Source organism: Trachypithecus francoisi, unplaced genomic scaffold (assembly GCF_009764315.1).
Source record: "Trachypithecus francoisi isolate TF-2019V2 unplaced genomic scaffold, Tfra_2.0 Lachesis_group16, whole genome shotgun sequence".
NCBI lineage: Eukaryota > Metazoa > Chordata > Mammalia > Primates > Cercopithecidae > Trachypithecus > Trachypithecus francoisi.
This window is the reverse complement of record NW_022681461.1, coordinates 38,341,378-38,364,979: the sequence shown is the minus strand read 5'-3', so window position 1 is coordinate 38,364,979 and position 23,602 is coordinate 38,341,378. Positions and strand designations below refer to the sequence as shown.

Below are 23,602 nucleotides of genomic sequence, written 5' to 3'. Positions count from 1 at the left end.
TGTTGGCCATTTGTATATCTTTTTTTGAGAATTGTCTGTTCATATCCTTAGCCCACTTTTGAATGTGATTGTTTTTTTCTTGCTGATTTGAGTTTGAGTTCTTTGTAGATTCTGGATGTTAGTCCTGTATTGATATATGGATTGTGAAGATTTTCTCCCACTCTGTGGGTTGTCTGTTAACTCTGCTGGTATTATTATTATTTTTTGCTGTGCAGAAGCTTTTTACTTTAATTAAGTCCTATCTATTTAATCTTTGTTTTTGTTGCATTTGCTATTGGGTTCTTGGTCATGAAGTCTTTGCCTAAACCAATGTCTAGAAGGGTTTTTCTGCTGTTATCTTCTAGAATTGTTATGATTTCGGATCATAGATGTAACTCTTTGATTCATCTTCAGTCGATTTGTGTATAAGGTGAGAGATGTATGAAGAGAATATTCTTTAATTCCACTTTCCTTAGCCATTTGTCACAGCCTTTCACCATTCCACTATCAATCTCTGTTACTAGCAGTGATATGAGAAAACAGTCCTCAAAACTAAATATTTCTTTCCTGAGACTGTTCCCTTAGAGAAGAGCTAAGCTCCCATCATGAGACATGGGAACCATATCTACTCATTGACAGACATCAGTGCAATGTCTGTTCCATTTAACAGCTTCATTCTTTTAATTGGTGACAATATTTATGCTGCCTAAACCTGTGAACTAAACTTTTAAGGCAAGCCAACTTTGGTTCTAACTTAGGACAAAAAGGGAAATTTGGGTGTCATCCATATTCCCATGCCCAGAAATTCAAATCTGTTTTGAGTTTATGTACGAAAACTGTACTGGAAACACCTAAAATTGGTAGGTTTAGAAATCAATGTATTAGATATCTCTTAAAAGTTCCTTTTTTTTTTTAAAATTTGGAATTTTTCCTCCATACCAATGAGCTGTTCTAGGACAGGGTTTCCTACCCTCGGCACTCTTGACATTCTGCATGGGATAATTTTTTGTTGGGGAGCAGGTAGCTGTTCTGTGTGTTATAGGGTATTTGGCAGCATCCCTGGCCTCTACCCTTAGGTGCCATGGGTTATCCTCGTGCTGTGACAACAAAAAGTGTCTCCAGGCATTCCCTGGGGGGAGAGGGCAAAATCACTTTCGTAGTTGGCCCAGAGGTTTGATCACCCTGAGGATGGAGCTGCAAATAAATATTATACCTGTGAGGAGGCTAAATTAGTTTTCTTTGAGCCATCGTAATGAACTATTTAAAAACAATTAAAAGGTCCTCACTTTATTCTTAAAATAATCTTAAGGAAAAAAGATCAATGTAGATTATTCCCTTTAGAGGGTGGTAAATTCTCCTCAAAGTGAATTTTTAAAATTGCTCTTCATAGTAAAGAAGTAAAATATATATTGCCAGACTTTTCCATACTATGTATTGATAGGGCTAAAACAAATAGATAGAATAATAAATAAAACCTATTACCCATAACATTTAAAAAGATGTATTTTAAACAAAAATATTTTATATTCATTAAAAAACCCTGCTTTGATTTTTAAGATAATGACAAGATCAGTTATATTGATGTAGAAATGATAGTTTCATATCCATGTATTCTTGAAAAATGCCAACACAGATCATGTAAAATGTTCTCATTATAAAAATAACTGTATGAGGTAATGCATATGTCAATTAGCTAAATTTAGTCATTCCACAATGTATACTATATATACTTCAAAGCATCGCGTTGTGTATAATAAATACATACAGTTTTGTAAGTCAATTTAAAATAAAACAACAAATTATGCATTACTATTAGGATAAGATCCTATTGTAATGTGTGCAGTGTATCATCAAGGAAATTTTAAAGCCATACTTACATATTAGTTTATTGGTCATAACTAATGTCTTTAGAGCTTGATGAATATAGGTTATTAAAAGTGAAATATAGGGAATAATATGAAATTTTGTAACAGGTGCATAATTGCTTCATGATAAATTAGGCTTATGATAATACTCCTAGCATGAAAACGTCTTGTCTAAACCTCTTAATCAAGGGCATATTAATTACTTCTTTTGATTGATTGAACAAAATATCCTAATATATTGTTTAACATAAAAAAGAAATACCCGGCCAGACGCAGTGGCTCACACCTGTAATCCCAGCACTTTTGGGAGACTGAGATGGGCGGATCACGATGTCAGGAGTTCAAGACCAGCTTGGCCAGTATAGTGAAACCCTGTCTCTACAAAAAATACAACAATTAGCTGGGCATGGTGACGTGTGCCTGTAGTCCCAGCGACTCAGGAGGCTGAGGCAGGAGAATCGCTTGAACCCAGGAAGTGGAGGTTGCAGTGAGCCAAGATCATGCCACTGCACTTCAACTTAGGCAACAGAATGAGACTTCATCTCAAAAAAAAGAAAAAAAAGAAATGCCTGAGTTTCAGTGGAAAGTGGCTGGGTTGCATATCTGTCTACACTTTGCGAGAAAGATCAGTTTCTCACTTTCACAGTGTCTTTTTGGGTGAAAGGAACAAATACTAGAGTTCCAGCAGCATGTTGAATAGACTTGTATTTTAACCGTTTCATTGCCAGTTTCTACTGGCATCACAAAACTAGATAGAAGCTATGAATGCAGTAATAACTGAAAGAAACTTTAGATTCTTTTTCTAAAGCTATCCTTCTTTGCAAATCAGAATTACAGTTCTGTTTGCAGGGGAAAAAATAGATACAAAGGGAGATGAGGTTTTTTCCTTTCTATTTGTTCATTTCTCATGGCATACCTCTTTTTTTCCTTCCCAAAGGAGAAAGAAACAATGAAGGTTAATAATGTCATTTTGCCATCCTTGAAAATATCTAATGTTTATATGTGCTTCCAATGTAAAGCCACTTGAAGTCTTACAGAGATGCATCAATAATTTGGAAAGTGAATCATAAACTATAGAAAGCTCAGAATAATAGCTATTGACTTTTTTTCTCTGTCTATTAGAGTTAGGCATATAAGGGATCTTTTAAGTGTCTATATTGATAGGAGTTGTTTTGCTCTTCGGGTATTCTTAAAATTCAGTTGATTTCTTCAAATAATCATTGTGTGCTTATAGTCACCTGGGGTCTTCATATTAAGTCATAGTCTAAGCCAAAAATTAGATGATTGAATTATCACTTTGTATTTATATGTAATAGCTCTTAAACTACCTCTTGTTTTTTTCCTGATTGTCATAAACACATGTTTAGGGCAAAACAGAAAAATTTGGAGTTTTTGATTTGATGTGCCAATTATGTGGAGTATAATTTTGAGGTGTTACGAGTTTCATACAAATAATTTCTTATATTTTTAGGTTTGACTATTTTATTCAGAGGTGTCTGGTTTGCGGTTGTTTTTCATAGTTTTATTAAATTCAATAACCTTCAATTGCCCCTTTTCTCAGTAATATTTTCCATAATTTATATTCAGGCTTTTGGTGCCCTGCATGTACTTAAGAATGTGTTTTCCATATCCCTCACTAATATTAATCAAATGTGGCCATTTCGTTAAAACTATACAGCTGTACAAATTATTTCATGAGACTGCATAGAAGTATGCTTGTCTTTTATATCTATAGAATGTGGCAGTCCTTTGCTGCCAGAAGTTCCTGTTCAGTAGTGAGACATACAATAAAGTATGACACCCCATGTTTAACATAATCTTTCCTTTGATATTCAAGGAACATTCATTAACACTATTTCTATTTGGATATTTTCCAGTTTTATAGTCAACCACTTATTGATCTTCCCTTTGCATTCTTGATCAGATGAGACTGGGTGTGTTCAGGGTAGTATGGTCGTAGACTGATCTTCCCTTTACATTCTATGAAGTAGTTTAAAAAAAAAATGAAATCTGTTTTTTATTTGGCAGGATAAGGGACATGGATGGGTTAGTGTAGCAGTCTGCTTTCACACTGCTGATAAAGACGGAAGAAAAAAAGGTTTAATGGACTTACAGTTCCACATGGCTGGGGACGCCTCGCACTCATGGTGGAAGGTGAAAATCATGTCTCACATGGCAACAGACAAGAGAAAAGAACTTGTGCAGGGAAACTCCCCCTTGCGTAATCATCAGGTCTTGTGAGACTTCTTCACTATCATGAGAACAGCACAGGGAAGACCTGCCCCTCTGATTCAGTTATCTCCCACTGGGTCCCTCCAAAACACATGAGAATTCAAGATGAGATTTGGGTGGGGACACAGCCAAACTGTATCAGTGAGTGAGTGATCCAAAGGTTAAATGGGTATCCTCACATAACACAGTGAATCTTGAGTGTCTGATTATTGGGAAGCCAAGGACTACAAGAACTCAAAATTCTCACCTCATTGTTTCAGTCTACACCTCCGAAAAAATACTGACTTTCTGTTCAGTGCTGTAAACGTGTAGTTGTAGTCTGTGCTGTCCAATGGTGTAGCCACTCGCCACATGTGGCTGTTTAAATTTAAATTGAACTTTAATAAAATAAAAACTTTACTTCCTCAGTTGCACTAGCTGTGTTTAAAGTGGTCAATTATTAGTCAGTGCAGATAAAAAGCATTTCTATCCTACAGAAAGTTATATCTGTCAGCGCTGGACGATTCTTCTTTTATACCATATTAAAATATTCGGATGGCTCCCTTCTCTTGGAAAATCCACAAGTCAGTGAGTGAAATGTTGAAAAGTTGCTTTTGGGTTCTCTTCTCTTTTCAGATACTTGTGTTGTTGCTGGGCACTGAGGGCCTAGCGAATTCCTGGGGTGCCCCCTGAAACCTCTGCCAGGTGTGCTGTAGGCTCCAGACCCCTCCCCTCCTTCACACTTCAGCCAGAGCAGCCCTGCTTTTGTCTGTTTTACAAATTGGAGATTCCTACCAGCACATCGTTTGTACAAATGGATCCTTCTCATAAATAATTAGAAGCCACATTCAGTTGATTTACAGAAGCCTGGTTTGGGAGGTAGATAAAAAGAAGTGATTTGGGGACATACTCCTTCCCATACCATCCACCAACTTAATGCATATCTTTTATGCATGTATGTTCAGGTTAAATATCATTATGATATTATTGCTTCTGAGATGTCTAGACTTGAGAGGATGGGTTTGTTATGATAGAAAAATGAAAAATGTTCAGAAATAAACAATGATACCTAATTTTAAGTGACAGCAGTAGTGTTTGTTTGTTTGTTTTTTTTTGGTTAATTCTTTCCTTTTCTGTTCCTGTTTTCAGAGAAATGATTTGGTTCTCTAACTTTCTCCTAGAGTAATCAGTGAAATTTTTAAAATTATGAACTCATAGATTGTAATGTAATTTGTTGTAGTTCTTTGCAGTTATTATTCTTTTTGTCACTCAGATTTTCCGTTTAGCTGATAGGCACCTCATTATTTTGGATTTTTTTTTTTTAATATAGCCTAGTAGTTCTGAAAACTTCCTTCCTTCTGGTATGGCAAGATGTTGGCTAATTTTCTACATTTCCCATACAAAACCTATAATCCGCCGTTTTCTGAGGGACTAGGCCCCAGTTTGTCTTTTTTTAAAGAAAATTTTAATACAGTATTTAGAAACAAACATCAACAATATAGAAAGCTGAAAAAAATAGTACAAATCCTTTAACATTCATATTGGTTTGAATATAAATATACTTATTACAGAAAAGTGTTACAATGGTAAGTTGAAGAAAAAGAGTTGGATAGGTGTCAGCTTATGTGAATGCTTGAAACCGTGATTTGTTAAGGCTTTTAGGCAAGTGCACTCTTTGTTGTTCCGTTTCAAATTATATTACATGCATCGTATTGCCCTCTGAACTGTTAGTTTCTCCAGCCACCCATGTACATACATACAAAAGCAAATATTCAGTTAATTGGAAATCTGCAAAATTATTGTTTCATAAGATCTTTGTGGTATGAGAAATAAGAAACCAGAGAGTTTTAAATTTTTTGAAATTTTATTTTAAATTCATGTACATGGTTGAGTTCTATCTGCATGTCCCTGCTGATGAAAGACAGAGCCGGGTGCAGTGGCTCACATCTATAATCCCAGCACTTTGGGAGGCCCAGGTGGGTGGATCACGAGGTCAGGAGTTCAAGACCAGCCTGATCAACATGGTGAAACCCTGCCTCTACTAAAAATACAAAAATTGGTGGTGCATGCCTGTAATCCCAGCTACTCAGGAGGCTGAGGCAGGAGAATCGCTTGAACCGAGGAGGTGGAGGTAGCAGTGAGCTGAGATTGTGCCACTGTGCTCCAGCCTGCATGACAGAGAATGAGACTCCATCTCAAGAAAGAAGGAGCAAAATATATGAAAATCAAAGGGTTGACTTCTACTGAGGCTTTTGGACAAATACTGAATAATGTGTGATATAAGTAAGGTAAAACATGATACTTTTCATATCACTGAACCTCCTTGCTCTTTTTTTTAAAGAGTACTTAGCAACCCTTACTATAGATTAATGGAAACTACTTATAATATTCTTTTATCCTCTTTATTTTTGGTTTAATTATTTTCTTAAGAATCCATTTTCAATTTTTGTACCAAATTTAAATTCCACCTTACTGATAGGCAGCCAGCATTCCCGTTTGGCAGTGTTGCTGTGTAATAAACAAGATAAGGAATGGAGATTAGCTGGAATGAACATTTAGAATAGATTTTATCTTCACACCTCTGATCTCCTTTGGGCACAACCCATTTAAGTATAAATATGTATGTTTATAGCTGCATTCGTTTCTAGAGTGCTAGATCCTATCACTGTTGCAAGTCCAGGAGTAACAGTTGAAGGTTCATTTGAAAAAATTTGGTCTTCTTATGCACTTCAGCTGAGTAGGAGGAAAAGCCAAAGCACTTCTTCCCTGAGCGAGCATTCATAGGTCTCCATCTCTGTGATCACACGGAGTCATTATGTAGCAGTTGGCTCTGATACGCTTGCACAGACACAAATTGAGTCCGACAGGACTGATGTCTTCTGGACTCTGCTGTCATTTGAAATGCTGGCATGAGGATGGGAGCAGTGAAAGCGGGAGGAAGGGGATAGGGAGGTGAGAGCTGATTCCTTTAGCACTTTTCCTAGGAACTTTTGAGATTTTTAACATTTGATAGCTGTGAACTGCTTGAGAAGTTGTTTTTCAGAGGAGATTGATAACAATAGCTGATTTGGAACAGCTGGCCAACTTCTGGATTCAAGAAATTTTCCAGTGTACAACTTGCTGCTTCATGTCACCCACTGTTTTTGTTTTTGTTTTTGTTTGAAAAAGAGGCTAATAGAAGATTCCTCTCTTTCTTTTTAGTTTTATCTTTCCTGCATTCAAACTGCTCATGAATAGTAATAAAAAAGATAATATCTTAAAAAAATTTTTTGTTCTCACGCTGAAGCTCAGTTTCAGAAAAGACATACTATGGCATCTGTATTACAATTCTTTTTAAAGTACAAGTTATTTTAGTGGATTAGGTTATTTCTGGATATCTCTAGTATTTCCTATCAAAAAACTTGTATATGTTTCAAATATTTCAGTATAAAAAAATTAAAGGTATGCAGTTTCATTTTGCAAATGAATACTGATAATCATTTTCAAATTTTTTCTGCAGTGATAGGGGATGCAATAGGATGTGATCTACTCTCTCTTTTTAAATTTTTCATTAAGAATGTACTCTGTATAAGAGTCTGTGCTAGATTTATTGAGGGTTCTATAGGTACAATTATTTAACACGTGAAGAATCATACTTCAAATGATTGCTTGGAGCCAGTCAGTCATTGCCTTCCTTCTTAATTCCTACCAGGACCACGATTATTCTTAAATCCTGTATCACTTCTCACCTGGAACTCTTGCTGTGGCCTAGTAGCATTCTCTAAATCATTCGTGGTCCAGTTGTCAGTTAATCTTTCCAAAGCCTAGTTTCATGTTGTTCCTCTACTCTAAAACATTTAATAGCTCTTTTTGTAGTTTGCTGAGTAAAGGCCATTTGACTTAGATCACCATCCAAGGCTCTCTGTGACCTATTTTTTTTTTTTTTTTAAGTCTGAATCTTTTTATTTTATTTTTTTTTTGAGACGAAGTCTCACTTGTCACCCAGGCTGGAGTGCAGTGGCAGGACCTTGGCTCACCAAAACCTCCGTCTCCTGGGTTCAAGTGATTCTCCTGCCTCAGCATCCTGAGTTGCTGGAATTACAGGTGTGCACCACCACGTCCAGCTAATTTTTTTTTGTATTTTTAGTAGAGATGGAGTTTCACCATGTTGGCCAGACTGGTCTTGAACTCCTGGCCTCAAGTGATCCTCCTGTCTCGGCTTCCCAAAGTGCTGGAATTACAGGCGTGAGCCACCATGCCTGACTCTGAACTATTTTCTTTTACTTCATCTTCTGGTTTTCCTAATAGAAGATAGTTTCCTATGACTTCAACCAGAAGGTTCTCAAAGTGTGATCTCTGGACTGGCAACATCAGCATCTCCCAGGAACATGTAGAAATGCAAATTTATGACTCAGGCCTGTAATTCTAGCACTCTGGGAGGCCAGGAGTGGTGGCTCATCCCTGTGATCCTAGCACTTTGGGAGGCTGAGGCAGGCAGATCACTCGAGGCCAGGTGTTTGAGACCAGCCTGGCCAACATGGTGAAACCTTGTCTCTACTAAAAGTACAAAAATTAGCCAGGCATGATGGTGGGCACCTGTAATTCCAGCTACTTGGGAGGCTGAGACAGGAGAATCACTTGAACCTGGGAAGCAGTGTTTTCAGTGAGCCGTGATTGTACCACTGCACTACAACCTGGGTGACAGAGTGAGACTGTCTCAACAACAACAAAAAAGCAAACTGTTGAATTATTGGATCCCCACCACAGACCTACTGACCCACAAACTGTGACCATGGTACTCACCCATCTGTTCTAAGAAGCCTTCCAGGGGACCCGATGCATGCTGACCTTTGGGAGGCCGTGTTCCAACCAAACCAGGAAACTCAGGTTTTCCAAAGTTCCTTTCCCACTGCCCTGCCTTTGCATAGAATTCCTGGAATGCCTTTTCGTCATCTTGTTAAAATCCTGCTTAAACTTCAAGGCCTAGTTTGAGACACTATTTCCATGATGTCAATCTTGATCCTATCTTTTACAGCATTATCTGGTTTTCCTTCCTGGAACTAATCACTTATTAAATTGTACTAGTCATCTGGTATACCTGCTTTATTTTCCCTACTAATCTGGAAACAAAAATAATAGAACCTGACCCATCTTTCTACCTTGAGACTCCTTGTGCTGTCACTCTTGATGCCTTGCACACAGTAGGTGCTCTAAAAATAGTTTGTGACTTCTTGATTTTACGGAGAAGATTGAGGAAATTAAACCATTGCCCAGGAGGCGTATAAAAATCCTGTTAAATGAAAGAGGCTCATGCTAACTATTGTTTTGACTTATTGATGCCAAACTAGATTTGAACGTTGATGTGCCTTCAGGGAAGAAGCCAAATATGCTTGTGTAAAAAATTCTAACCTCTACTATTTACCTGGAGAAGTTGAATTAGCCCTGTCATGTCACCTGATGCCAAGAAAGCAGCTTCCATTATTGTGTCAGTAATAGACTTTTATCCTGCACGGAGGAACTTCTCTTAAATCTTTCTCATAGCACTGGTGTGCTTCTTTCCACTGATGTATTTATGTAATGTTTCATAAGAAGTGGCAGTTCTTTTTCAGGTTCTTTGCCCAAAAGGTGGCATAAGCAAAGAATGAAATTCAAGGTGGTTGGGCCTAAAATTGGGAATGCGAGAGCTCCCACATAACACAAACCCAGATATTCTAAGACTCCTACATTTTACAAACCAAGTTATTTCCTTCCTAATACAAAGCATGACAATTACAATTTATTGTGTATTGTCAATGGATTGTGTCTGTCATGGTGATTGTGATGGAACCAGGGGGAAGGAGTAAGAAATCTAAACATCTTTGTGTTTTCTTCCTTTTCTTTTCTCTGCCTCCCCGCTTTCAGGCTCTGAAAGTGTTCCAGCTGAAATTTCAGATCGGACAGACTTGCTGCGGCTCCGGAGGCAGTGATTCCAAGTTGCTCGTGCGCGCTGCTGCCAAGCTGCAGGATGGTGCACGTAGCCAGGCTGCTGCTGCTGCTCCTCACTTTCTTCCTCCGCACGGATGCTGAGAGTAAGCCATTCTCCCCTTCTCTAGGGGGCTGTGACCATAATGAGTGGTTTTGTTTGCCGTTGGCACCAGGCTCAGGGCCTCTGAATACATTTCCTTTGGAAGTAAATCCTGAGACACTGTGGGATCCTCCTTGGCTACCAGCCAGCCTTTGAAAGAGATTATTGACGTGACTTCCTCACCATTTCCTCTCCCTTTTAATACCCCTTTTCTTGTGCATCTAACTGCTCCTCCTGTTTATTTTTTTTTTACCTCTTATCAGCCTGGTAGCAAAGATATTATGAGACCAAGAATATAACTCAAACTGAGGTTAACCAGTTGGTGGGGCCAATAAGTAAACATTGTTCAGACCCACTCAAAATTTCTTTATTTTTGTGGATCGTTCCTTGTTTAGAAAAATGCACAATGTCACATTGAGCCTAATTAAACTTCCAAGCCCCTTGTAGCTGTCAGAGCAGCTGTTCTAATGTACTGTTTCCGACAGCTGTCGTCGAGTACAGTATTCAAACAAATCAAGCAGAACTGACAACTTTGTGACTCGATGAAGGGTCTGGAAGTATGAGGAGAATTCTTTGAACTAGAGACACCAAAGTTTGGATTAATGAACTCAATTTATGAAACTGCTATTGTGGTCAGTTAGCTTGACAATTAATGAGAAGATCACGTCTCCTTCCTAATTAGGAAATCATTAGGTCTACCTTGTTTTCATGCGTTTATTTTCCCATCTGTCCCGCGGCTTTTTGGAGGAGAAAGTACTGGAGAAAGGCATGTCTCGGTCTTGTACTCCCTGACGTGTGCGGTTCCTCGGTAGTGGTTTAGTTCATACATGAGTTGGTCATTCTCTTTGGGAATCCCCTAGTACCAGCAAAATGTGTAACATCTGCAGTCATTAACGTTTCTCTCCACTGACTATTTCAGTGAGATTAAATTTGATTCATGTTAAGGATGTTTCCAACACAAGGATCCTGTGTCATCTTGGCCCCTTCCTATTAATTGCATTTTGACAAGAAATCCCTCACGAGCCACCAATTGCTTCATTGAAATAGGAGCTCTATTTTCTAAAGAGGTATTTTGAAAAGTGAAAGGAATAACATTAATGATAAGATACATATGTAACATGCATGTTTTAAGCACAACATTCTCTGGTTAATAATGTATATAGTTTCCTAATTAGCACTTGGGAGTGTCAATTTAAGGTGAAGCCAAGGAATTTCGATTCTAATGCCAGCAAATAATTAACTGGGAAAAGACCCAAATGTAAGATGTTCTTGTTATTTTAAAGCCTTTTATGTCAAAGCTTATTTTAAAGGTGAAATCTAAATTTAGTTTACTAAAGAGAAATTGAGACTATGGTGTTATTATCTTTGTTTGGCTAGAGTGCAAAAGTAAGTTGTTTCACCATTGTTAATTTTTGGCAGAAGTCCCTTTAGACCCTGGGAGCCTACTTTAATGTCAGATCATAGCTACAGGGTTTCTTAAAGTTACTAGATATAATTATTGTATGTCCATGAAGTTACCTCTAGATATAATTATTGTATGTCCATGAAGTTACCTTTCCAGATAAGCAAAAACGTTCTTCTACTGAGCAGTGATGCCTTTGCTTAATTCTCTGGTGAAAAGTGGCAGACAGATGTGGGGTTGAGAAAAGAAGACTTTTAAAATTATGTTTGAAAAAACAATCTTTTCTGCAGATAACCGTCATCTTACTGGTTTTCTCCTCCGTCTTCCTCTTTCTTGTTCATCACACTTCTTACGCTGTGTAGTCTTCTTACAAAAGAAATCACAAAGGCCCTTGTTAGCAATTTTTATTTAAGATATTTATCATGCTATATGTTTTGTGATATGAGCTTTCAACCTTAAGATGTCACTTGAAAAAGAATCTACTCCCTCTCACCCTTCCCATTATAGCTAAAAAGAGGAAACAGGCTTCAACTTTGCCAAATCAATTTTGATTAGCTTTGTCCTTGTCTAATCAGCCTCCATGTAGTATATTTGCCTTTTCACAGATTCATTTGGCACTCTTGAATAGCATGTGTATTCTGAAAGTTATTGACGAAAGAGGAAAATTTAACCGTATCTTTTAAGGTACATTTTAAAAGAAAAAGGAATATCCATTTGCAGTCTACCGGAGGATATTTGTGGTTTGTGAAAGCACATGGTAGAGTTGGAGATATTTCAGTCACTAAAAATGTTTAAAAACAATTGGTAAAATAGGATCCAGATTATAACTTATCAAATACTGTCATTACCTTTTCTTCAAACACTCAAAGATAAAGTTATAAGTAACACTAAAGAAAAATTTGATTTATTCACTATCATATAAAGATAATATTTTTCAGGCTTTTATTGCCTGGGTCACTGATGTATTTCCTTATGTCTTCATTAGCACATCTGGCCTTCTTTGTTTTCTCTTTTACCTAACTGTGTTTTGTACTGATCCAGAGGATCAAGAGTTATTAACAGTAGCTTGTCAGAGCCATTTTGGAACTCTGAAATAATTTTTTCAAATGTTTGTCCTCCTTTGAAAAAGAAGACTCTATGGGGGTGGGAATGGAAAGAAGCCACTCTAGTTTGCCATGTTAATCTAATGTGCCCAACTCACTCTCTTTGGAAATGATTAACTCTAAAAAGCCTGGGAGTCAGGGTTATAATCTGCTGTATAGAATGTCATAGCAAAGTACTGGGTGTGATGTTGCATTAAAGAGGAGAGCTCTTATGAGCCTTGATTCAAACCTAGGTTGGAAAATTGTGATAATATCCCTCAGCAGAAAATTATAGTCTTTGCCATTGCCAGTTTAAAATGCCCTATATATCTATCCACTATTATTTTAAAAAGCTAGATGTGTGTTTGTATCTGATTTCTGTTCATTCCAGTGTCTTGAATGGCCCAGATGATTTTTGCTTGTTGTTTCTTGAATGCATGTCTGGACAGTAGACCTGTGATCTCAGGGAGAGGCATATGCGACTTCTGTTCGAGCAGCATGAGTAGCTCTTCTTCAGGGCTGGCCAACCAGTTTTGTGGTTTAGGTAGTGCTTCGAAAACCATTCAACTGTAACATGCATGCAAATTAAAGATTCATGTAGATTATAGTAATGTAATCCTCAGGTGAATGTTTTTCTTCTGGAGGAGTTTTCATAATAGCTTCTGTTAGTTTGCAATTTACCAGTCTTTAGAAAAGAAGAACTAAATACAGACCAAGAACCGGCTGTTAGCATCTTCTTTGTCAGACCAGTTTCACTCTAACGAAATAATTTGTAGCATACTGTTACATTCTAGACCTGAGTTTATGCTGTGGTCATTATAATTAGACCTGAATGTTTACTTGATCTCAGAAATAAAACTTTTTTAAAATTATAGAGACACACTGTTGATAATTTAATTCCTCAGATGGTTTAGTTCATCCATTTACTTGTTGCTTTTTGTCATTGTTCCACTTCAGATTGTGAATACTTCCTCATTCTCCTTCCTTATTGTTAAAGAGCCTTGCTGTAGTCACTATATGCTTGCAATATATCTGTCCTTTATGGAAGCAGTGAGTCCCTCCTCAACCCCCTTTGGTATTATATCACTGTAGCCCATGGAATTTCTTTATTTCTTTGACATTAGAGCATAGACTGACATCTGTGTTGTAAGGTAATCATTTGTTACCTTAAGTATTTCCTGATGGGCAGCATAGAGTAATGGTTTAGAGTGTGAATTCTGAAGCCATAGTCTGCTTTTGAAGTCTGGCTGTCATTTGGTAAATCATGCTCTTAGCCTCAGTTTCCCATCTTTGTCATTTTGATCAATCGTGCTCTTTGCTTCAGTTTTCCTATTTTTAAAATGTGGATGAAGGTGATGGTCATGACATAATACTCCTGGGTTTTGCGAGGATTTACTGAGTTAAAATAAAACTCATACATCAGTGGATACCACAAGGTAGGTGTTTCATGAATGTTAGCTATTATTATATCATTATTCAACAAGATTTAGCAAACATTTTTATTGAGCACATGTGTGAAGCACTGTGCTATTTTTTTTTTTTTTTTTTAATTTGACCTAGAGATTATCAAAATTTGGATGGTGGATAAGCCAGGTTTTCTTGTAGCAAGGTAAAGTCTCCAGCTTGCTTCTCTGCAAGGTCCTATATGTAGGAGTTCTTATAAACCCTTGCTTCCGGGCATTAAATTGAAGATCAAGAGGGGAAATATAAAGCATATCTGCTTTAGTCAAGTGGTTAAAAAAAAGCTTCTTAGAATTACACATTTAAGGCCGGGCGCGGTGGCTCAAGCCTGTAATCCCAGCACTTTGGGAGGCCGAGACGGGCGGATCACGAGGTCAGGAGATCGAGACCATCCTGGCTAACATGGTGAAACCCCGTCTCTACTAAAAAATACAAAAAACTAGCCGGGCGACATGGCGGGCGCCTGTAGTCCCAGCTGCTTGGGAGGCTGAGGCAGGAGAATGGCGTAAACCCAGGAGGCGGAGCTTGCAGTGAGCTGAGACCCGGCCACTGCACTCCAGCCTGGGCGGCAGAGCGAGACTCCGTCTCAAAAAAAAAAAAAAAAAAAAAAAAAAAAAAAAAAAAAAGAATTACACATTTAAAATTAATTTGGCTTGGGTAGAATGGATAGTAGAAGGTGTTTCCTCTGTTTGTACAGTTGCCTCTTATATACATTTTATTGAGCAGCTCACAGGAAGGAACTATAGAAATTTACTGTAGGTAAAAACAGTAATACAGTGCCTCTTTGGAAAGCTGAAGGTAGGGGGTGAGCTTGTTGAGAAAGAGAGTGAGTGGCCATTGATATAACCAGGAATTATCTTGCAGGAAAAAATTAAAAAAAAAATTTTTTTTTGAGACAGTCTCACTCTGTTGCCCAGGCTAGAGTGCAATGGTGTGATCTCGGCTCACTGCAACTTCCGCCTCCTGGGTTCAAGCGATTCTCCTGCCTCAGCCTCCCTAGTAGCTGGGATTACAGGCATGTGCCACCATGCCTGGCTATTTTTTCTGTATTTTTAGTAGAGGTGGGGTTTCTCCATATTGGTCAGGGTGGTCTTGAACTCGCAACCTCAGTTGATCTGCCCGCCTTAGCCTCCCAAAGTGCTGGGATTAGAGGCATGAGCCACCACACCCGGCCCCCAAAATGTTCTTAAGTTAGATTAGGGTGATGGTACTGAGTATAAACATAATATACGAAATACCATTGAATTGTATGCTTTAAATGGGAAAACTGTATGGTATTTGAATTATACCTCACTAAAGTTGTTAAAACAAGGGAAAAAAATAGTCAGTTGTGGTGGCACATACATGTAGTCCTAGCTACTTGGGAGGTTGAAGAGAGAGGACTGCTTGAGCCCAGTTTAAGGCTGTAGTGACCTAGGATGACATCATTGCACTGCAGCCTGTGTGACAGAGAGAGACCCTGTCTCAAAACAAACAAATACACCTAAACCAAAACAAAAAGCAATTTCTGCTTGCCCTAGTTCTTTGGTTAGAGTCCCTTTAGTATATGTAACCTTAAGGTAACCTGTATGTTTACATGATAAACATATAACCATGTTTATCAATACCTTCTAAATTAATAGAGGTGTGGTGAAATTACTCCCTCTTCCTTCCTCCCCTCACTTTAAAGTAGCTAAATTAGCAACACCCAGCTGTCTGCAGCAAGGAAAGTATTCCAGCTATTTTACCGATCCTGTAGCCTCATTGTGGAGTTTCTGTGGCTTTTTGAATTAATTGCTCCCAGCAGAGCTGTAGCTACCTAGTAAGATTAAGAATATGTCACAAAATCAACACATGTGTACACTTCAAAGCATTTTTTATTGAGTGTAGTAGGACTTGCTTTTTTAAACAATTCCAAAGTATGACCTGTTTGTTATCTCTATTTGGGAATAGGCCCTAAACTCTAAGGATGGAACAATATCAAAAGTACTTGTGAACTAATTCTTATTCTTTGTAATAGTCTGGTGGTATTTGAGTCTACTGTTGTGTGATCTCCTGGTTTTTTTTCCTTTAACATTCTTAACTTCTTTCATGTTCCTCTCGTTCAGTTACTATGTACCTGATCTATTGCTTTTTTCTTTTCCCTTTCTTTTTTGAGACAGGGTCTGGCTCTACTGCCCAGGCTGGATTAGTGCAGTGGCACAATCTCTGCTCACTGCAATCTCCACTTCCTGGGCTCAAGTCATCCTCTCACCTCAGCTTCTTAGTAGCTGGGACTATAGGCACGCACCACCATGCTTGGCTAATCTTTTTTTTTTTTTTTTTTTGAGATGGAGTCTCACTCTGTCACCAAGACTGGGGTGCAGTGGCACCGTGTCGGCTCACTGCAACCTCCATCTCCTGGGTTCAAGCAATTCTCCTGCTTCAGCCTCCAAGTAGCTGGGATTACAGGTGCCCACAACCACACCTAGCTAGTTTATATATATGTATACACACACACACACCACACACACACACACACATACATACATATATATATATATATATATAATATATATATATATATATATATATATATATATTTAGTAGAGACCAAGTTTCTCCATGTTGGCCAGTCTGGTCTCGAACTCCTGACTTCAGGTGATCCACCTGCCTCAGCCTCGCAAAGTGCTGGGATTATAGGCATGAGCCACTGTGCCCAACCTTCTTGGCTTATTTTTGTATTTTTTTGTAGAGATGGGTTTTACCATCTTGCCCAGGCTGGTCTCAAACTCCTGAGCTCAAGTGTTCTGCCAGCCTCAGCTTCTCAAAGTGCTGGGATTATAGTCTTGAGCCAGCACACCCGGCTGTACCTGACCCATTTCAAGTAACCTTGACTTGGTTGGGAGCCTCATCCCCTCCTGCCCACATAGATGTGTTTCTTGTTAATTCAGAAACTCCAAACCAGCCTCTGTTTTGAAGCGAAGGATTAAAGGTAAAAGTCCTGTGATTGGATGGAGATGCCCCTTTAGAACCAGTTCTTTAACCTGTAATTTAATATTTTCTTTTTTCTTCAGTTTGCTTTAGCTTCACTTATTTCTTCACCAAATGTACGTGTGAATGTGTGTGTGTTTGTGTCTGTTATAGGGAAAGCTCTGTGTGAAGTGGTTGGAATATAAAAATTTTAAACAGTGTGGACCTATACCAGCCTGTAATCTATCTTCAGAATTCATAGCTACTGTTTAGGATGCTCTCAAGCAATCTTCTCAGACTTTCTCTCCAGGCAGTAAGTAATACATAAGTAATACATAAAGAATGTGGACCCTGTAGTAGAGTGCTTGTGTTCAAATCCAGCCTCTGCTGTATAATTACTCCGACCACAGGCAGGGTACAAATCTCTATGTGTCTCTCATCTGTAAAATGAAGATAAATATAGCACACACTTGATATAGTTATCATAAGGACTAAGGAAATAACTATTTGTAAAGCATTTTGAATAATAGGATTAAATATTCACTAAATGTTATTAGTTGCTATCATGCCTTTTTTTCTCATTAGCTTGTATCATTTCCAAATTAGAAGCATCTATGTTTAGATCTCTGGCATTTATTATCCCATTAACTTCACAATTTGAGCAGAGTCTTTTAAAAGTGTCAGTATGTATATTTATATACATTTATGATTTCAAAGGACATTGACTGATTGGTTCATTCATGTCTTTCATTTATAAATGTTTATTGGACACATTTCCTGTGCCAAGCATTGAGTTAACTACTGAGGATAAAATGTGGAGAGAAAACAATATGATCCTTGCCCCTGAAAAGCTTAAACTCTAGTTGCATAGCCAAATATTTCACAGTAATTTTTAAAATTTACATTTTCTAACAGTAACAAGTATAAGGGAAGAAAAGAGGCAGCCAAGTGGCTCATCTGTTCTGAAAAGTAATACACAGCTTTCCTGAGGGAGTGATTTAGTTTTTCTATTTTGAAATAATTTTACGCTTAAAAGACATTACTAAAATCATACAAGAATTTCCCATGTAGCTTTCATTCAGTTTTCCTAATATTAACATATTACATAATCACAGTACATTATCAAAACCAGGAAGTTAACTTCTGCACAATACTGTTAACTATACGTGTTATTTGGATTTTACCAGTCTTTACATGCACTTATTTTTAGCTATTATTATTTATTTTGGAGACAGGGTCTCACTCTCTTATCCAGGCTGGAGTGCAGTGATGCGATCTCAGCTCACTGCAGCCTCTGCCTCCTGGGCTTGGGTGATCCTCCCACTTCAGCATCACTAGTAGCTGGGATTACTGGCACATGCCATCACATCCAGCTAATTTTTGTATTTGTTTTAGAGGCGGGGTTTCCTCAAGTTGCCCAGGCTGGTCTCAGAATCCTGGGCTCAAGCTCTCCTCCCACCTTGGCCTCCCAAAGTACTGGAATTACAAGCATGATAAAAATAAGTGCACCTGGCTAAGTGGTGGAGACTGGCTAAGACAAGGCTTCCTAAACCTTGTTCAAAGTCTTGGTTTTTATTCTATGAACTGCAGGAATTACTGAGTTATTTTTAAGCTGCTATAGGAAGACATTTACATTGTTAAAAATCAGTGAGGCTGCATGGTGGATAAATGCTTGGAGGGAGGCCAGTCAGAGTGGCCTTGAGATCTGTTAAGGGGCTAGTTGGAAGTTACGGAGAAGATTTGGTAGGAGGGACTAGGGTGATAGAGGTTAAGGAGGCTAGCCTGCTTGACATTTAAAAACATTTTTTTAAATTGACTTTTGTGAAGAAGGATTGTTCTAAAACTTGAACCACCAACAGATTGTTAAAATTTCGAGTGAAGGAGAAAACCAAGTTAAGAAGGGAGCTAAAGTGTATTCAATACCTTATAAGTAATCCTTTGTTTTTAACGTGGCATTTTACAAATTCCCCCCAAATTTATCTTTACTCATTCTTGTAATTTCACTTTTTAATCATGAAGTTCAGACAGTTTTATTTAAACTTACCTTTTTGTTAATATCTGTTAAAAATGTGGAATCCAGAATCAGTTTAAAACTAAATGAAGTTCAGTGCCTCACTACAAAAGACATTACAATTTAGCTTTGTTCTCTCACAAAAGTTTTAAATTCACTGCACAATTAGTAATAGGTTTGCAAAAATCAACATAGTACTGTGGCAGTTATTTACAATCACTACAGTTATTAAATCTGACTTTAAGATCCACCAAGTACTTATATCTTCAGGTTAAAAAGTAGCACACAGTCTATTACTTTTAAGCTAAAAGTACACAAAGTATAACAAATCTACTAAACCAAGTATGTTTTCTTTCTTAGTTTTGTGTGTGTGTGTGTGTGTGTGTGTGTGTGTGTGTGTTAAGACAAATATATAAAGAAACATATGCTTAAACCTTTTTAAGATGCTTATAAAGGAGGGAGAGAAAAATAAAATGCCATTGTTTGTCACTAAAAAACGTCATTTAAACCTTTAACCTACAGTGATTTTAGGTTGATGCAAACTCCTCTAATATCTATATTTATCTTTTAAAACAAATTTAAATAACATTTCATTTAAAAGTAATAATACTTTTCATTTAGCACATGACTACTGTGTGCCTCCAATAAGCCAGATCCAGATTCCTGTTACCACAGAATTTATATTCTAGTTGGGATGTTGTGGAGAAAAGAGAAGTACAGCAAGACATGGCTATGGGCAACAAGTCACTGAACAGTGTGACTTTGGAAAGTGATAAATGCTGCAAAGATCTTAAAACAGCACAATGTAATATGAGAGTAAAAGAGAATATGAAGGGGGAGGATAGGACTCGCCTTCGTTTGTCATATGTCAAGGAAGGTGTTGCTTAGTGAGATACAACACTTGAGCCAAAGCATGGGAAGGGTCCAGCTATGAAAAAAATTGAGTTCAGAGTATCCAGGCAGATGGGGAGTGACTGTAAAGACCTTAGTGCAAGGAGGAGCCTAGTGTGTTCAGAGGACAAAATAAGGTCCAGGAGACAGATCATGGGGCCCTGGAGGTCTTATAAAGAGTTTGTATTGCTGGGCTAGGTATTAAGAATCTATGTAGGAAAACAGATATATTATTGGGACACCTATTTATGAAACTTGAGTTGGGTACTACTGTTCTCTACTAGAACAAAATGTATATATATTTTTCTACAAATAGTGCATTGAAAGTTTGGTACAACCTCCTGATCAAGTTATAAACTCACTGTCTAAACAGCTTAACTGAAATTTTCTTTGCACCAGCCAATATAGACTTAGAACACCAAAGACTTTGGTAAATAAAAGCACAAATGTCTGCTTTTAGCTCATTATCTCTGGCCAGTTTTGTTTTTTTTTTTAATGCAGATGATAGTTTTACATTGGAAACCTGTGATTAAGTCTACACTTTTCTTCATCAATATCCATAGCTGCAAGACAGTGAAGGAGGGTACGTTTGTAAAGTAAGGCTGTAATTGGAGGGTGATGATCAACATAGAATTGCAGGGAAGAGAGGAACTTCAATAGGGCTTTTCCCTGTATGCTTCCATTTTGTCAAAATTACAGCAGTGAGATTCCTAGGTGATTTGTAGGTTGGAGTCCCTATATAGATTAAAGCTTTTAAATAAAATATTTCCTGGTAAACTTCTTCCATTTAAGGAAAAAAAAAAAACCCTTTATTGTTTATATGATTTAACATATTTGGATTTGTTTTAAGACCAATGGGAGTGTAAGGTAATACATAAAATGATTATTAAACCATAACTTAAATGTTTTATCTAAAATAGTAGATGGTGTTAGTAACCAGATTTGCCTTAAATAATGGCTCCCTTGCCTACCAGGAGCAATTTCCTCAGTTCTCCTGGGAGGAGAATTGAGAATAGGTAGGAGAATTCTGACCCTTTGGAGATGCTCAGAGCTCTCACAGGTTCCTATGATGTTTAAATAAGATCTTGAATGTGAAGTCCTGTGAGGTTCAGTTTTCATTCCTTTCTGTCTCTCTCTACACACACACACGCACACACACGCACACACACACACATGCACACACACACGGAGTAATAATATATGGAGAAATCAGCTGTTTTAACATTTTTGACCTATTGAGATGATTTTTCATATCAAGGAATTCTACTCAGGAAGGAGCTTACAGCCCAGTTGTGACAACCAAATGATCTGTCAACATTGAGAACTGTTCCCTGGGGGCAAAATCACCCAGTTGGGAAGTGCTGCTGTTGCTTGTGAAAGCTTTGGAACAGAAGGTTGGAGCAGAGGTTAGGAGAGATAGGCGCTGCCCTTCTAATTAATATGGGATTTAGAAGGGAGAAATTTTATGAGAAATGTGATAGACCTTTCACAAGCTCTTGAAATCAGCTGTGTGAATTGGGAAAGAGAAATCGTAGTTCTGTGTGTATCTGTAAAACCAGAAGCAGATTGCCTTATCACTTTATGTCTCGGTTTTTGTTGTCTGGAGTACTAGATGATAACTATAGGATTGCTGTAAAGATGAAAGCAGGTCAACCAATGTAAGGTGTTTAGTACTATGCCTGGCACATAGTAAACGCTAAATAAACATTAGCGGTTATGATGATATTAACTATTTGATGATATATTACTTTTGTTAATATTTTATTTTCTATCAATAAAATGAATTTTATCTTACACAGTGATTGTGATACCTCTCACTTGAATACTTGAATGATGATTTAAACACTTTATCTTCTTTTTTTTTAAATGGAGTCTCAGTCGTCCAGACTGGAGTGCAGTGGCACGATCCTGGCTCACTGCAACCTCTGGCTCCTGGGTTCAAGCGATTCTTGTGCCTCAGCCTCTCGAGTAGCTAGGATTACAGGCGTGTGCCAACATGCCTGGCTAGTTTTTGTATTATTAGTAAGGACAAGATTTTGCCACGTGGGGGAAGCTAGTCTCGAACTCCTGACCTCAGGTGATCCCCCGCCTTGGCTTCCCAAAGTGTTGGGATAACAGATGTGAGCCACCACACCCAGTCAATTTAAACACTTTATCTTCTTAATCTTATTTGTTCCTGAAAATTCTAAGAGTAGGCAACGTAACTTTTATCCTCCTCACTTCGCAGATTAAAAAAAAAAAAAGAAAATCCAAGGGTCAGAGTAGATGACCTGCCTAGAGCAAAAAGGTGAATAGGTGATGGGGAAGGACCTAGAACACACTCTCATGATTCTCTGTCCAGAGAAGAGGCAGAACAGCTGAAAAGAGCTCAAAATGCATAGCAGCCAGGGGGCCCAAGCGACGCCATTGGGCGTCAGGCCCAGAGTCACCCAGGTTCATTGTAATTCCTACGCCCCTCAATGGTAGTCATCTTGAGGCCCTAGAGTCATGGAGGAAAGTTATGTCATAGTCACAACTTACATACTGTGTAAGAATTGAGAAGCACCGAATGGCTTTTAGAATGGCTTCTGTCCAATTTCAATTAAAAAAAAAAGCACATCAATTTGGGAAAGTTTGATTTCTGTGTGACTAGCGTTTCATTGTAAAATGATTTCCATTTTTTTATTAGCCTTCCTTGTTCTTATTTGTCACTTCGATTATAAATTGTCAGCAGTAAGGTCTGCTTTCAAGATTTTGTCATTGTAATCATACTGTCACTATACTCATCATCATGGTATGATAAATTGGAAATCATGGCCAAAATATTTTACAGTTCTACTCTAGTCAAGGTGTAGTCCGTTTCCCCACTCCTTGAATGTGGGTTAGTCCCCTGACTGGCTTGGATCAGTAATAGAAGGGTGCAGAAATGATAGTGTACCAGCTCTGGGCCTGGCCCTTCAGCAGCCTGGAAGCTTCTACTTGAACTCTCTGGCATATTGAGTCATCATAGCAAGATGCCCAGCTGCCCTGCTGAAGGGACCCCACGGAAAGAGAGAGAAATACTCAGCCGGCCCACACCTGTTGCAGCTGTCCCAGGTGAGGAGCCAGATATATGAGCCAAGCCATCTTGGCATTCCAGCCAGAGTCCATCCTCTTCTTCACGACTGTGAGCCATGTGAGTGACCACATGGGAGATGGAGTTTCGAAGTTTCTAGCTGGGGCCTGGAGGGAAGAATCATGCCCAAAGACATTTTTGCCTTAAGCCATTTTTGAAGGGGTTTATAACACAGCAATAAATAACTGAAACACATAGTGATTATTGTTATCAAAATGAAGCACCTACCAGCTTGAGGAACAATCTTAGACCTGCAGTTTCCTCTGGAACTGTAATACACATGGTATTTCAAATACAAAGTTTTCTTTCTTTCTTTCTTTTCTTTTTTTCTTTTTTTTTTTAGAATAAATGAACACATTGATGTACATTAGCTAAAGCCCTACTTGGGGCTAACATTTTAAAAGGCTTATACATTTTGCATACCTTTTGATCAGAGGTCAGCAAATGTTTTCTGTAAAGGGCTATATGGTAAGTATTGTTGGCTTCGTGGGTCTCTATCACAGCTATTCAACTCTGCCACTGTAACAAGAAAGTAGCCACCAATACAAAATAGATGGGCAAAATGGTGTTCCAATAAAACTTTATTTAAAAATATATGCAGTGGGCCAGATTGTTCAAGAATCCTAGTTTGA

General features: G+C 38.0%; 1 protein-coding gene across 36 annotated transcripts in view; it reads left to right on the top strand.

Moving 5' to 3' along the window:
• The window catches only part of PTPRD (protein tyrosine phosphatase receptor type D), a 550,040-nt gene that overhangs the window by 115,989 nt on the left and 410,449 nt on the right, over window positions 1-23,602 (top strand). For all 36 annotated transcript variants that reach the window (XM_033237354.1, XM_033237352.1, XM_033237341.1 and 33 more), the window contains exon 2: window positions 9,936-10,102. In XM_033237354.1, the coding sequence (XP_033093245.1) occupies window positions 10,039-10,102 (64 nt within the window). In that variant the 5' untranslated portion in view covers window positions 9,936-10,038. The remainder of the gene's footprint in view (window positions 1-9,935; window positions 10,103-23,602) is intronic.